At 48.1% G+C, this 11,609-nt stretch overlaps 1 protein-coding gene across 1 annotated transcript; it reads right to left on the bottom strand.

Annotated features, from left to right (window-relative positions):
* Positions 1–5,616, bottom strand: LOC121046885. The gene is made up of 2 exons (XM_040501581.2): positions 3,853–5,616; positions 1–3,674 (listed from the first exon to the last, which is right to left on the bottom strand). The coding sequence occupies exons 1-2, from the start codon at positions 5,614–5,616 to the stop codon at positions 51–53; spliced, it is 5,388 nt and encodes a 1,795-aa protein (XP_040357515.2). The 3' UTR covers positions 1–50.
* Between the last annotated feature and the right edge of the window lie 5,993 nt (positions 5,617–11,609).

Genomic DNA, 11,609 nt, shown 5'->3' with positions numbered 1-11,609 from the left:
GATGGGGTCAGGGAAGGGGGAGTGCTGAGAGAGCCTCCCCCTCTCCCCCCTCAGTCGGCGGCCAGGAGTTCTTGTTCCTTGGCGGCGGCCTCGGCCATCTGGACCAGACGGACCTGTTCACCCGGGTCCGAGCTGAGCAGCACGGTCTCCCACTGCTCGGAGGTTCTAATGTTTAGCATTAAAGTTTGAGTTCTATTTCTGTTGTTTCTATGTTTTTTAAAGGGGCAGGCCCAGACCATATGTTGCAGGTCGGCCCTGTCCCCGCAATGCTTACATGCGCTGGAGTAAAGCCCCGGATAGCAGTGACTGTACGCCACGGGGTTTGGAAATGTATTAGTTTGAAGACGGCGCCACGCCACTGCCTGCCATTTGGACAGAGTCCTGTCTGCTGCGGGGTATTTAGCCCTTCCCAGCCTGTAGTGGTTCATCACGTCCCGATAGGCAACCAGCCTGTCTCTGTCCGACCGGCGGAACGAGTGTGCGTCAAAGATGTTGGTGACGTCGGCCCGGTCGGTTAAGCCTCGAGCCGCGTCGTGCGCCTTCTCATTCCCCGGGAGGCCAGAGTGAGCTGGCGCCCACACGATGTGAACTCCCCTAACTCGATCTCCGTGGAAACCGGTCCGTAGAATTTTGAGTGCCTCGGACGATATGCGTCCCCTCGTGTAATTTAAAATTGCCGGCTTGGAGTCGCTTACTATGAATTTGATCTGGGAGGACGAGGTCATTGCCAGTGCAATGGCTGCTTCCTCCCCAACCTCGGATGAAGTCGTGAAGACCGTGCCAGAATTAATTAACTTGCCCTCTCGATCAACTACCGATGTGGCCATGGCGTCGCGACTACTGTAATCTGCGGCATCCACGTAAACCACGTCCTCGAGGTGTGCGAACCTTTTATCTAGTGCTTGTGCTCTGGCCTGCCTGCGTTCCGTATTGTGTTCGGGGTGCATGTTTCTTGGTAATGGTGGGATATGTATATGCACCCTGATATCGGGTGGAATGTCGTGTTTTTCCCCGAGTCTTCCTTCGTAGTTGATATGTAGCGTCTGGAGGATGTGTCTGCCAGTCGGACTCTTGGTGAGCCTTTCCATCTGCGCTATCCTCTGTGCTTCTACAAGCTCGTCTAGCGTGTTGTGCAATCCTAGTGCTTCAAAGCGCTCGTTGGAGGTCGTGATTGGTATGCCAATTGCCTGCTTGTAAGCCCTTTTTATTAAAGCGTTGATTTTGTTGCGCTCATCTGCCTTGAGGTCAAGGAAGGGAGCGACATAGGTTACTCGACTCAGGACGAATGCCTGGACCAGCCTGATTAAGTTGCCCTCCTTCATTCCGTGATGCCTATTGGCTATCCGCGAAATGAGGCGGGTGGTTTGACACACACTTTTTTCGAGTGTTCGGATTGTCTCGATGTTGTGGCCGTTCTCCTGAATTTTCAAGCCTAAGACCCTAATGCTGTGTACTACCGGGATGGGCAGCCCCCCGCAAGCGTATAGATGAATTCGTGGTTTTTCGGTGGTTGCTTCCTTTTTCTGCCCTCTCCGGGTTGGCCGATAAAGGAGCAGCTCCGATTTTTGTGGGGAGCAGCTTAAGCCTTTCGGTTCCACGTACCCTTCCACCGCGTTTATTGCCTGCTGTAGTGTGTCCTGCACGTGCCCGTCGCTGCCGCCAGCCACCCAGAGTGTGACGTCGTCAGCATACAGGCTGTGATTTAGGCCATGTATTTTCTCTAAGAGGCTGGGCAGGCCGATCATAGCGACGTTGAAGAGGAAAGGCGAGAGGACAGAGCCTTGCGGCGTGCCTCTGCTCCCCAACTCCAGCTCGCCAGACTCAACCCCCCCTACTGTCAGGGTGACCGTCCTGTCAGATAAAAAATCCCTGATGTAGTCGTAGGTCCTTTGACCTACCTCCAACTGTTCTAAGTTCTCTAGAATTGCTGCGTGTTTTACATTATCAAACGCCTTTGTGAGGTCGAGCCCCACAATGGCCCTGGTGTCTAGCGGGGAACATTCCTCCCCATCTATAATTTGATGTTGGAGCCTCAGCATCACGTCCTGAGTCGAGAGCCTGGGCCGAAAACCTATCATGGTATGGGGAAAGAGTCCCTTCTCATCCATATACTTGTTTAGTCTGTTTAACACTGTGTGCTCCATCAGCTTCCCCACGCATGAGGTGAGCGAGATGGGCCGCAGGGTCTCCAGATTTAGCTTTTTGCCCGGTTTCGGTATCATGATAACCTTAGCGGTCTTCCATTGTGTGGGGATTTTACCGTCCTTCCAGCACTTGTTCATGTACTTGGTGAGAGCCTCGATGGAGTCGTCATCTAGATTCCTCAGCATTGTGTTTGTTACCCCGTCCGGACCCGGAACGGATTTGGTGCGGAGACCTAGTATGGCTCCCCGCACCTCCGCCGTCGTAAACGGTTGGTCAAGAGTCTCATTCGAGGCTCCAGCGTATGTTCTAAGTTGTTCTTTTGGATTGGTCCCGATGTATCTGTTGCGGACTTCCTTGATTAGGTCATCGTTCGTGCCCTGGTAGGTGTGCAGAATTTTACTTAAATTGTGTTTCTGCGTGGTCTTACTTTTATCTGGGTCGATTAAGTACCTAAGGATATTCCAGGTTCTTGCAAGGCCCATCTGTAGTTCCATACCGTCGCACGTGCTGTGCCAGTTTTGGAGCGACAGCTGGTTTGCGTAGTCCTCTATTGTTTTATTAAGGATCGCTAGACGTCGACGAAGTGCGCGGTTTAGTTTTTGTTTGTTTAACCTTTTCTGCAAGCCTTGCTTCGCTTCCCACATGTGCAGAAGCTTAGCGTCGGCTTGTGTTAGTTCGGCTTCCTCCGGAATGGTCTTTGTTGCTTTCTGTACGCATGTGTGAAGCTGTTCGACCCACGACTCGATGTCCTCAATCTCGTGCGTCCCTGTTTTGTCCTCGCATGAATAACGTTCGGCTGCTCTTAGTTCCCTGAACTCGTCCCACTCGACGATCTTAAGCTGCGTGCCCTTTTTTGGTTTGTGGGGGCCCGCTTCTAGTTTTGTGGCCACTATATAGTGGTCACTTCCTAGATTTTCCTGCGTGTTTAGCCACTCGGCTTCCTTTTTAGCATTCTTTGTGAATGTTAGGTCCGGCGTGGTGTCCGCACATACGCTGTTTCCCAACCTAGTGGGGTACGCGGGGTCGGTGACCAGAGACAGCCTCTCCTGCTGGGCATCCAGCCAGAGATTCCGTCCTTTGATCATTTCCCGCTTGTATCCCCAGGCTGGGTGGTGTGCGTTGAAATCACCTACTATCACTAGTGTTTGACGCTTTGCAATGTCTAATGTCTTGCGAAACAGGTTCGCGAATCTATGTTGCTTGCGTGGGTTGCTGTATACGTTTAATACAAATAGGCTTCCCATGCCCCTTTTTTGGCTTGAGATGATCTCCACGAGGACGTGGTCCACGGTAGTTATGCCGGTATCGCGCCGTATAACCGGCAGATTACGTCTAACGAGGGTCGCTACTGTTATACGTTTATCGTCCGAGGCCGGTTCCTCCTCACTGTAGTACGGTTTGTACCCCGAAAGTTTAGCCAAAGCTCCCGTTTCTTGCAGGCAAATGACGTCTGGCGCCTCTCCTGCTATTTTATTGTCTATGAATTGCTGTAGGTTCCCCCTTTTGCGGCGGTACCCGCGGCAATTCCACTGCCAAATTATGTATTTGTGATTATTCGGTGCCATAATCCTTAAGCTGTGTACTTTCTGGGCTTGTTCTAGCGCTTTCCAATGATACGGGTCTGGCATAAGGCTTGGTGGATTTCATCGGCCCTGCTCCTCCTCCCCCGCCGGTGAAGCGCGGTGAGGTGGCCTCAATCGCCGTTACCCTAGCGTTAAGTGCTGCGATTTGCGTGCCTATGCTCTCGGCAAATTTCGCCAGCATGGCTTCGAATTTTGTGGTGAGCATTTCGCTCAGCTTCTCCCCGAAATGCTGCAGTGTCTCTGCGTCCCTTTTTTCTGCTCTCTTTGGGAGCCTTGGGATGTTTGTTATTGTTGGGTCTTTCGCCTTACGCTTCGGGGGAGGAGACTCGGGCTCCGAGTTTTCCATCTCGTCACTGAACGAGTCCTCAGCTAGCAGGACCTGTGTGGGTCGTGGTGTGTTTGCCTTGCCCTGGTCTGGCGGTGGGGCCTGCGATTTCGAGGGACCCTGCGTTTCGGGGACTAGTTTGTCGGCGTTTTCGCTTCCTCTTAGTTTTGCCACTTCAGCTTTTAGCTTTGTATTCTCGGCGACTACCATCTCTAGCATTTGCTTGATTTTGGTGAGTTCCCCCTGTTGCTGCCTGTCTGCCTGTTGCGCGCTAGTTTGGTTGCTAATCTTTTTCTTTGCATTCTGCGGAGCCGAGCTGTGGGAGACCGTGCTAGCCCAGCTCACCTTGTTCTGCTTGGTTCCTCCCGGAGTCTCGTGTCGGCCGCCTCGGGATGTCGATCTTGACTCATGTCGGCCTTGGGTGTTAGGGCTTCGGCATCTTGACTTAGATCTTGACCGGCGCTGCTGCCGCTGTCCCGCGTCGTTGTCGCTCCCTGATCCGCGGTGGGGTAGACGTGGGAAGGAGCCCGAACGATCTCTCGTCCCCCTTTCTTTCGTTCTCCCGCCGCCCTCGCTGTCACCCAGAACGGACGTCGACTCTGCGTTTCGGTGCCCGCCATATTGACCAGCGCCATTCTGACGTTCTTTTTCTCGCTGTCTCTTCCGTAGTAGGTACGGCGTTTGGAACCGGTTATTACAGTTTTTGTCTCCAGTGGGATGATCCCCACAGCACAGGGCACACTTGGGGTCACATTTATGCCCTTCTCGTGGATTCTTTGCACCGCAAGAGCGGCATATTTTGTCTTCGGGCGTCGGGCAGACGTCCATGCGGTGTCCCACTTTTCCGCAGGTGGAGCACACTTCGTGCTTTTTTTTATGTAAGAAACACCGGTACTCCGCTCCACGGTAATATACATAATAGGGCACTTTGTTGCCCTCAAAGACGATGACCGCCGAGTTGGTTTTTCCCATTCTTTGTGCCTGAAGGATGGTAGGGTTCTTGTTGTAGACAAGGCTGCGCGTAATGTCTTCCGCGGTGTCATAATCTGGGATATTATGTATAACCCCCTTAGCAGTATCCTCTGGCGGCGCCGCGTACGCGGTGACTTCATAGGTCTTGCCTGCGATGCAGATTTTTGAAATGGAGTTATATTTCTTAGCTCGTTCCATGCTTGGTGTGCTTGTCACGATGATGTTTTTCTCCGGGTTGACCCGTAGCAGGTCTCCCTCGGCTTCCTGCTCTTTGAGACCGATGGCGCAAAATACGCCGTCGCGTAGCCTCGCGGAGCTCACCTTGGTAACATCGAGGCCCTCTCGTGGCCGCAGAATGATTTTTATGTCCTCGCGTGGGAGGGCTGGTTGCTGACGCTGTTTCCTGTGTCTCTGAAGTGGTTTTCGGTTTCCTGTCCGGCCACCTGCGTCGTTTTTGGCTGTGCTCGTCGCCGTGAGGCCTAGCTTGTTGAGGGCTCGTGTGCCCCGTTGTCGGTGGCTCACGAGCCAGCCGGCCTCTGCTGTACACTCTTCCGGTGAGATGTCCTCACCTGCCACTTCGACGTAATCCATCTTGGGTCTCGGTGCCTTGGGGAGGGCTCCGCCCCCGCCGCTGGCCTGCTGCAGGTGCCGTATTCCTCGTTAGGGTTAGTGGGGCGCCGGCCCGTCGGTAGGAGGAATTGGCTGAACAAGGCCAGGCGGTGGTCCGATTTCCATAAACGTGGTGTCCTCGGGTAGCAAATACCTTTAGGCACCCGGTGTTGTGGTTCTTGCTGGAAGGTTTGGGGTATTTTTCGCCTTTGAAGCTGATTGTTCGCAGAGCGCCGATCGAAGCTGTGCACGCTCGCGCCCTTCGCTTCTTCTTCTCGGATAGCGAAGAAACTGATAGCGTAGCTCCCATTATCAATTGGTAGTGCAGGTCACTTCCTCGGTTTTTACTTCGTGCAGCCACCGCCTGGTGCCGTCAGTATGTGGAAAAGAGCCATTACATGAATCACATATAGACCAACTCATGTTTATCAACAAACCAGAGCACCCCTAGCGGACGCCAACGGTGCTGCGCATGCACGACGGAGTGCGGGCATGAAGCTCGCTATCGCCCATAAACAAACCATTGGAATGTGATGTTTTCGGCGTCGGTGGGAGTCCCCGTGCTCGTTTTCGCGTTGGAATTGTTGATTCTACGTCTTCCTGGCAATGTCCGACTACTTTAGCGGCCTCTGCGAAATTAACGAGGCTTGCTACACTGCAAAACCTCGCGTGAATAATCTGACATGCACAATTCATTCCGCGTGGACGCTAAAGCCTGATTCACATGAGATTCTGCTTGCTATTTTCACTCACGACACCGCTCGGGCTGCAATAATGTGAATCGTAGCTGATATGGTCGACGTCGGTACTGAAAATCGCAAGCAGAATCTAACCAAGCGAATTGTCATAACAAGTCGGTGATGGCCACTGGTAACAAATATCAACATCTCCTTGTATGTCCACACCGAGCCTACTTACCCCTACAAACCTTCAAACTTCAATCTTTTGAGGCCTGCACTTGCTTGCCGCAATTACCGGGTCAACGTGCGGTCTACGGGACGCTGTCGTTTGAACGAGCAGACGACAACAAGCAGAAAGTTTGAATGAGCAGACAGTTCAAAAGATCAGGCGGCCTTTTTAACTTGAAGACGCACTGAACGTAATCCACAGGTGGTCTGCGCAACTTTGTGGTTTTCCTGCGTTCGTGTTTTAACAAAGCAAATAATTCTGACGACCACAAGTACCCGTGAATTCAAACCAGAGTGCTTGCCGCGCAAGCAATTGTGGTACGACGGCGTCTGGTTTTCCTTTTTCACCATCTCGGACGAACCATGCAGGCAGCAAACACAAAAACTGACCTTCAAAACTTTCCCAACTCTTTTGGTACAGCCCCAGTCATGGCGTTTTTACAAGAAGGCGGGTTTTTGTTTGGTTTCTTCCAAACAAACACAGCAATACTTGTCCCACATAGGAATTTCTGTTGACTTTCGCCCACAACTTCAGACCTGAAGTGTGCCCTACGCGCCACTACCGTGCCGTGACTTGACAGCAGAGTTCGTGTGTACTCGTTTTCACCTCAAGAACTGCACAAAAAATGTTCGACTTTTTGTGGAGCATTCTAATTTTTCCCTTTATGTGGCGAATTAGGATACTTGAATTTTAATTTAAGATCAGTTAGTTATATCATTAGGACGCACACATTTCCAATGCGAAATTTATTGTCTTTTATCTGACATCCAAATGTTGTATGTACTACTTTGCTCAGCAATGAATCATGCATAGAACTAGCCTTAGTCTTGACTAGAAAATGAGTATAGTAGACAATTAGTATACTGCTTCTTGGCCTTAAAATATTGATGTCTTAAATATGTGCAACTGTACTATTTCGATTCTAGGTCCCCCCTCCTGAAAAGCCTTGGGCAAGGAGATGTGGTTTTCTAAGATACGAGTCTATGAAGACGTCAGAGCACCTATTTTAGGATCTTTGCTGCGTGACTGCAACAGTGTTCACCGTCCTGTTCAACATGCTACCTGAGCAACGGTACCGTTCGTCAGATGTGAACAAAGAGGACATAGTGGTCCTCTTTTTGATGAAATTGAAGTTGGGAATCAGCTTAACAGAACTGGGTGCCATCTTTGGCATCAGGAAGTCGACTGCATCGCGCGTCTTTAGGGTAACACTAGATTGCCTGAGTGTGAAGCTGGCCAACTCGGTGTTTGTGCCTCCTCGACAAACAATTAAGGACACACCCCCAGTGTGCTTTAAGGAGCAGTGCCCGATGTGTAGTTTTATTATTGATTGTACTGAGGTCCGTACGGAAACGCCTAGAGATGCAGATGCACAGCACTATCTTTACTCACATTATAAAGGGTGCTACACTTTGAAGTGGCTTGTGGCAATCCTTCCGAACGGAATGGTATCGTTTCTTTCGGGGGTCTACGGTGGGAGACATTCAGATTCTTTTATCACTCGTGATTCTGGATTTTTGACCCTTGTGGGGCCAGGCGATGTCGTCATGTGCCGACAAGCGCTTTCCTGCCATAAAGACAACCGTGGAAGAAGAGGGAGTTATCCTTGTGATGTCGCCATTCAATGTGGGAGTAGGGCAACTGTCTAAGCAAGACATGGAAGACACTTTAACTATTGCACAAGTGAGAGTCCATGTTGAAAGAGCTATCCAAAGGCTCAAGCTTCACAACGCTTTAAGGCGTAGGCTACATGCATTTGTACAAAGAATGTTCCCCCTGGCAACAATACAAGCAGTGTTCTACGAGTGAGTGTTGAAAAACAGCAGGTTCCCGGAGACAGATTGTAGCTGAAGTGGGTAAAAAGGTGAAATTTAAGTGGTCTGTCAAAGTTCCTGGAGCAAGAAAGAAAAAAAAAAATTCTAGCTTTGCAACAACCTTTGCAAGAAGGCTCATGTGTCTGCTAACGAAAATCTTCTTGGTCTGCTTGGGGCTCAAAAAAAAAAAAAAAACTGCTCGACTCAAGTTCAAAATGTAAAGTTGAAGCTGCAATTGCGTGTAGTAGCTGTGGGATTTTCTCACAACCAGCTTGCCAGCTTCACGATCCAGGAAGTTGACACAGATCTTCTTGGTAACCTCGTCAACAATGGGTGCAAACTCGCACCTTGCTGGACACTTGATCTCGACGACCAATGTGTGGCCCCGGTACCTCATCAGTCTGTCGGGGCTACAAGCAAGCCATGGTTGCTCTGGCAGTGCAATGAGTCCAGTCTCAAAAATAGAACAATTTGGTTTTGACTACCTTGCACTCTAATCAAGTAGAAGCGATAGATGACTGATCAATGCAAGTGCGCTGTAAAAGTGAATACTTAGAAACAAGAATAAAGCTATGAGTGGACACAGATAAGCTAACAACATTTTATTCTGTTTCCAAATATTCCCACAGACTATGATCACCAATCAGATACAGAAAATATGAAGGATAGTAAAAGGGGAGGCAGACCGAAAAAGGAGAGAAGGGTGTAGTGATTGTGATGGCTTCATCTTCCAAGAAGAGTAGATTTTTTTCAGTTCTGTCCTGGTAAATTTAATTTAATGTCTTAATAATAATAACCAGGCTGTTACACATCCTGCTTACCAAGACAAACTGGAATTTATTAGGCAGAACTGAAAAGGACACCTTACAACTGGAAATGAAGACACCACGATCACTACACCCTTGCCCCTCCTTCGGTTCTCGTTTGCCGCAACTGATTGGTGAGTGCAGGCACAGGGGGAATGTTCGTAACCGGAATCAAATGCCGTTGCTAACTGCAAGACAGTAGTAGTTTGTATTCAACCGTAGTGTTATATTCTTTTGTTTCAAGTTTTCAACAACAGGGCAATCACACAATTAAACCCTCTAGAAATAGGAGGCCCTTCTTATTATTTTATAGGCAAATTGCATGACATGATGTTGTTAAAAAAAGGCTCATTTCACACCAACTAAAACAGGACTCCAGTGGCCTGAACAATTTTTTTTCCATGATGTGAAAATGTATATTTGGGATAAGCCGATCCTAAATCAATGCTGCTGTGTGTGTTCAGAACTATTGGTTCTAGGCACCAGGTCTCTCATAATGTTTTTATTGCATGTATTTTTAATCTGACTTAGTGTTTAATCTGGCTACACAGATTACAACTGATCTGCTTTTGCAGGTCATTACCCTGCGACGATTTGGCACAAAACGACGTGCAGGCATTTTGGTGTACTGACATCTTGGATGGAACACACTTGAGTAATAGTCAGCTTTAAACTTCGTCATTTGGCTGTACATCGGCCTATTCAACACAATGTGTCTGTCATGCACTGTTTGGTGCACTTGGTATGGCAGAGCCGGTCCGCTGGATCTTGATGTGTTGTGTCGTTATGAGAGGTGCACGAGAGATAACATGAGTCCATATTTTTTGCTGCACGTACCTCAAGGATCGGAGTCCGCAGTTTCTTCTCCAGCACCTTCCGAGCCTGGGGTTCATCTCGGAGACCTGCATGCAATTAAGAAAAATTCAAAAACACTCAAAAGAAAAACTTGGTGAGCAAAAAAGAACAGGAGCGTAAACAAAAACAAAAAAAAGTTTGTGGCAGCTGGTGTTCGTCATGCCATGCATTTATTTGTGATTAATTCATTGTTTCGGCAGCAACTTCAAGCTTTAGATACTATGTAACTGAGAGACACTTTTGTCAATAAGACACCGAGCTTTAGTACCATATCGAGTTGCGGCAGTTGAAAATGGTTTCTTGTTAGCCATCTATATGCCTTGCCAAGTCCTCGAATGGCTTGATCCTTGTGCGAACTGAGTGGGCGTTAGAGCTTGTGATCCGGAACTTCCGTTCTTCGTGCCATCTGTAATGAAAACGAGGAAAGAAATTTGTTTGACACAAAGTGGCTATACCTAATAAGTGTTCTTCACAGGAAGTTAGTATGAGTGCTAACATGCCACAGTTTGCATATGAAGGGATGAGGAAATTGTAAGCAGTTATGCTCATTTTCACCTCAAGAACCGTTGTAAAAAAGTCCTCATCCCCGTGGAGCACTACTAATTTTCTCTTATATGTGGTGGATTGAGATACTTTTATGTGCATATAAGGCAGGGAGGGGCAGTATTTCAAATACAAGTATTTGAAATACGCATTTCAAATACTTTGTGTATTTTGCATTTGTATTTAATTACAAAATGAGTAATGTATTTGACGTGTGTATTTATATAATAAAACGTGTGTATTTCAAATACAATTGTAATTAAATACAATTTTGTGAGCAAAAATACATCCCTCAAATTTATCGTCACTGTCCAGAGCAGGAAGAAAACTACGTTCTGCATCGAATGCAGTGTCTCTCAATCGAGCACAAGGGTTTAGTGACTTTGTGATCATGGTGCTAGACCAGGGCAAGAATAGTGACAAAATCGACGTTCACAGGCAGACTGGCTAAATAAGTGCCTGTGACAACTTGTGATGCTTTCCAGCCTGATTTCCATCCATATTTTTGACTAGAACATTCTAAATGTGCGGGTTGTTCAGATTTTGGTAACTGGTGCGAGTTGCAACAATAAAAAATTCTGTAGCTAGTGCTGCGTGTCTTGGCCGTCTCGGTTCTTTGTTGGTCTATACCAAAATGTAATCGACAAAAAAAAGCTGCTTGAAGATCTGTACTTTTTTCACCTATTACGTCCAAGCTGATTACATTTTTTGCGATTATATTTCTATTACGTTACTAGGGCCTCGCACACTAAATCCCGAGTGTGCGATGCAGACTTAAAATGAGATGTCTAGAAACCCGTTGCAGGTTCCCTGAAGTCGCTGACGCAAATTTTGAGGAATGTATTTGGAAAAGTATTTGGAGGAGACCAAATACATTTGGTTGTAATTGTATCTTGTATTTAAATGCTCTTTTGGAAATGTAATTAGATTTGTAATTAAATACATTTTTGACGAAATACTTTGTATTTGTATTTCGATACATATTTTCATGTATTTTGCCCATCCCTGCGGTGGCAGGTGACTCCGGGCTTGTGTTCTTGTGACACAT

Source organism: Ixodes scapularis, unplaced genomic scaffold (genome assembly GCF_016920785.2).
Source record: "Ixodes scapularis isolate PalLabHiFi unplaced genomic scaffold, ASM1692078v2 PGA_scaffold7__128_contigs__length_106722199, whole genome shotgun sequence".
NCBI lineage: Eukaryota > Metazoa > Arthropoda > Arachnida > Ixodida > Ixodidae > Ixodes > Ixodes scapularis.
Note: the sequence above shows the minus strand (reverse complement) of the source record. Positions and strands in the feature narration are given on the sequence as shown.

Coding starts and splice junctions, on each gene's coding strand:
- LOC121046885 (XM_040501581.2), bottom strand. CDS start 5,616: ATGGATTACGTCGAAGTGGCAGGTGAGGACATCTCACCGGAAGAGTGT. Junction 3,675..3,852: donor TCGCAGCACTTAACGCTAGG/GTAACGGCGATT, acceptor ATAATTTGGCAG/TGGAATTGCCGCGGGTACCG.